Below are 2,703 nucleotides of genomic sequence, written 5' to 3'. Positions count from 1 at the left end.
GCGCCGAAGCCGAGCGGTCGCGCGCGCCGGGCTCTGGGGTGACGCGCACGGGGCGGACGCGACGACGAACGGGACGACGTGCGCGGCGCGCGTCCGAGCGCTCGGGCGCCGAGGGACGATCGCCACGGGACAGCCCTTCTTGGATCACATGATCGATCAGCTCACGGCGCACGCGCAGCTCGGGGTGAGCGTGGAGACGACGCGGAACGGCGAGGCGTGCGCGGAGACGCGAGACGACGGCGAACACGCGGCGGAGGTCTTCGACGCGTGCGGACGGGCGCTGGGACGGGCGATGAAGAAAATGCTGCGCGAGGGTGCGGGAGAAAGGGTCGGTGCGGGACGCGCGCGGTTCGCGAGCCCGTTGGATGAGGCGTACGCGGAGTGCGAGGTGGACTTGTACGGCGGCGGCGGGTTGGAGACGTTCGCGCTCGCGCCGTACGGACGACCGGGCACGCGAGGGCGGTCGCACATCGGGACGTATCCCACGGCGTTGACGGAGACGTTTTGGAGGGCGCTCGCTGAGGAGTCGGGGATGAGCCTGCGATTGACGAAGCGCAGAGGCGATAACGCGCACCACATCGTGGAGTCGACGTTCAAGGCGTTCGCGCGCGGGCTGCGAGCGGCGATGGATTCGGTGGAAGGAATCGATGTGTACGACTCGAAGACGCCGAGTGAGGAGGCCCCGCGAAAGAGCGAGATCAAGCGCTCGACGAAGGAGACGTCCATCGACGTCGAGCTTGATTTGGACGGCGACGCGTCAACGTCGAAGATCAGCACGGGTATCGTCGCATTGGATGGGCTTCTGTCGTCGATTCAGCGCGAGGCTAACATACAACTCGTCATCAACGCCTCTGGGGACTTGTGGATCGACGATCACCACACCGCCGAGGACGTGAGCATCGCCCTCGGCCAAGCGTTGAACAAGGCGCTCGCGACGAAGAAGGGCTGCAACCGCATGGGTAGCGCCATGTCCACCGAAGGTGACGCCACGGTGGAGTGTGTCATGGATCTCAGCAATCGTCCGTACCTCGGGTACGGGCTAGAGTTCGACTGCGACAAGGTGGGCGGCGACTTGAGCGTCGAGATGGTCGAGCACGTCTTCATGAGCTTGGCCTTCAACGGCCAAATGACGGTGCACTTAATCGAGCACTCGCGAGGAGTAAACGAGGATGAAGTCGCCACCGCCGCGGCGAAGGCGTTCGGGAAATGTCTGCGCCAGTGCGCGGCGATCGACCCGCGTCGAGCTGGATCCGTCGCGTCGTCCAAGGGCACGCTCTCCGTCTAATATTGAAAATTCTGTTTTTACATCATCCGTCGTCTCGCGCGCGACCATTCGTCTACGCGACCGCTCTAGCGAACTAACGTTTCATCAATCGTCGCGAGCACCTTGTTCACCTCGATGAGCTCCGCCATCGCCTCCTCGCTACCGTCTCTCTTTAAATCGTCGGCGAACTCCGTGAGCGGCGCCTCCTTCACCCTCTTCGGCATCGAGCGCCACCGCGCCGCGTGCTCGGTCGCCAATTTCTCGCACTCCGCCTCACCTAACTCAACCATCTTCGCGCACTCGCGCTCGGCTGTGATCGCGGAATCGTCGTCAGTCGTCTCGCTCGCCGCGCGCGCTCCGCTTCGCCGGGGGAACTTGGCGCGCCAACAGTCATCACGCGTCACCGTCGTCGTCTCGCGCGCGCTCGCCTTCAACGCGCGCACCCATGTCATTGATCTCCTTCACAATGTCGTCGATGCTCGCGAAGACGTTCGCGTTCGCCGCATCGCCGTCGGCGACGCGTGTCGTGTCGTTTTCGCCCGAATGCACAACGTCGCTCTTCGCGCTCTTCTCGACGCTCTGCGGCGCACGCTTTCGCGCGGACGATCTCGCGAGGGACTGCGCGTTGGACGCATCAGCGAGCACCGCGGTGGGTCGCCGCTCGGAGGGCATCGTGCGCGCGAGCGTGCGCGTGGAGGTGTGCGGCGCGACGCGACGACGCGAAACGTCTCGAAACGACGCCGACGCGCCGGGTCGATCGACCGACTCGATCACTACAAAAAAACGAAACCTACTAATCGACTACCTAACGATACACACGCCGACCTCCGCGCGCGTCCCTCGACCGTTCGCCTACGCGTCTTCGCCCGCCGGTCCTCCCATCTTCGCCCGTTCCACCAACGCGTCCTGCTCGCTCACCAACCGCGCCACCAACTTCTTACTCGTCTCCTGCAGGTGTCCCGCCACGAAGACCTCGTCCAAGACGTAATGCGCCTTGTGAAAATTAAACACCAAATCCAATTCGCACACGTTTCCAAAGTACTTGTCCAAGATTTCCACGTAGTGCTGAATCATCTCCAACGTCGCCAGCTCGTTCGCGTCCCGCTCCACCGCCAAACAAAAGTACAGCGACGCGTACCGCCTGTACACCAGCTTCACCTCACCGTACTCGACGACGTTACACGCCTTGGGATCGCGCGCGAGCACCGCCGCGGTGATGTCGCGTTCGATCCGCGTTCGATCTTTCGGCTTGGTCGGGACGTAGTACTTACTCAGACGAATCTTCGCCTGCTTACTGAAGAGCAAGGCGTAGCGCATCATCGTCGAACGCGCGCGCGGGCGCGCGGGCGCGTCGCGCGGCGTCGACGACGCGCTCTCGCGTCGCGCGCGACGCGGTCGCGAATGTGTGCGCGCGTTCGACGAGTCTTGACTCGTGAAAG

At 63.8% G+C, this 2,703-nt stretch overlaps 3 protein-coding genes across 3 annotated transcripts; 1 reads left to right on the top strand and 2 right to left on the bottom strand.

Moving 5' to 3' along the window:
* On the top strand, window positions 1–1,285 carry OT_ostta10g02610 (Imidazoleglycerol-phosphate dehydratase; the record flags this gene model as incomplete). Its single annotated transcript, XM_003081649.2, has 1 exon — window positions 1–1,285. A coding segment is annotated over one exon (1,285 nt), but the record flags the coding sequence as incomplete, so codon positions are not given.
* Window positions 1,286–1,350: 65 nt separating this feature from the next.
* Window positions 1,351–1,936, bottom strand: OT_ostta10g02600 (unnamed product; the record flags this gene model as incomplete). Its single annotated transcript, XM_003081648.2, has 2 exons — window positions 1,351–1,574; window positions 1,708–1,936. 2 exons carry the CDS (start codon window positions 1,934–1,936, stop codon window positions 1,351–1,353), a joined length of 453 nt encoding a protein of 150 aa, XP_003081696.2.
* A 180-nt stretch (window positions 1,937–2,116) lies between these two features.
* On the bottom strand, window positions 2,117–2,584 carry OT_ostta10g02590 (AP complex, mu/sigma subunit; the record flags this gene model as incomplete). Its single annotated transcript, XM_003081647.2, has 1 exon — window positions 2,117–2,584. One exon carries the CDS (start codon window positions 2,582–2,584, stop codon window positions 2,117–2,119), a length of 468 nt encoding a protein of 155 aa, XP_003081695.2.
* Between the last annotated feature and the right edge of the window lie 119 nt (window positions 2,585–2,703).

The sequence above is a fragment of the Ostreococcus tauri genome, assembly GCF_000214015.3.
Source record: "Ostreococcus tauri WGS project CAID00000000 data, contig chromosome 10, whole genome shotgun sequence".
Lineage (NCBI taxonomy): Eukaryota > Viridiplantae > Chlorophyta > Mamiellophyceae > Mamiellales > Bathycoccaceae > Ostreococcus > Ostreococcus tauri.
This window is presented reverse-complemented; position numbering and strand designations above follow the sequence as displayed.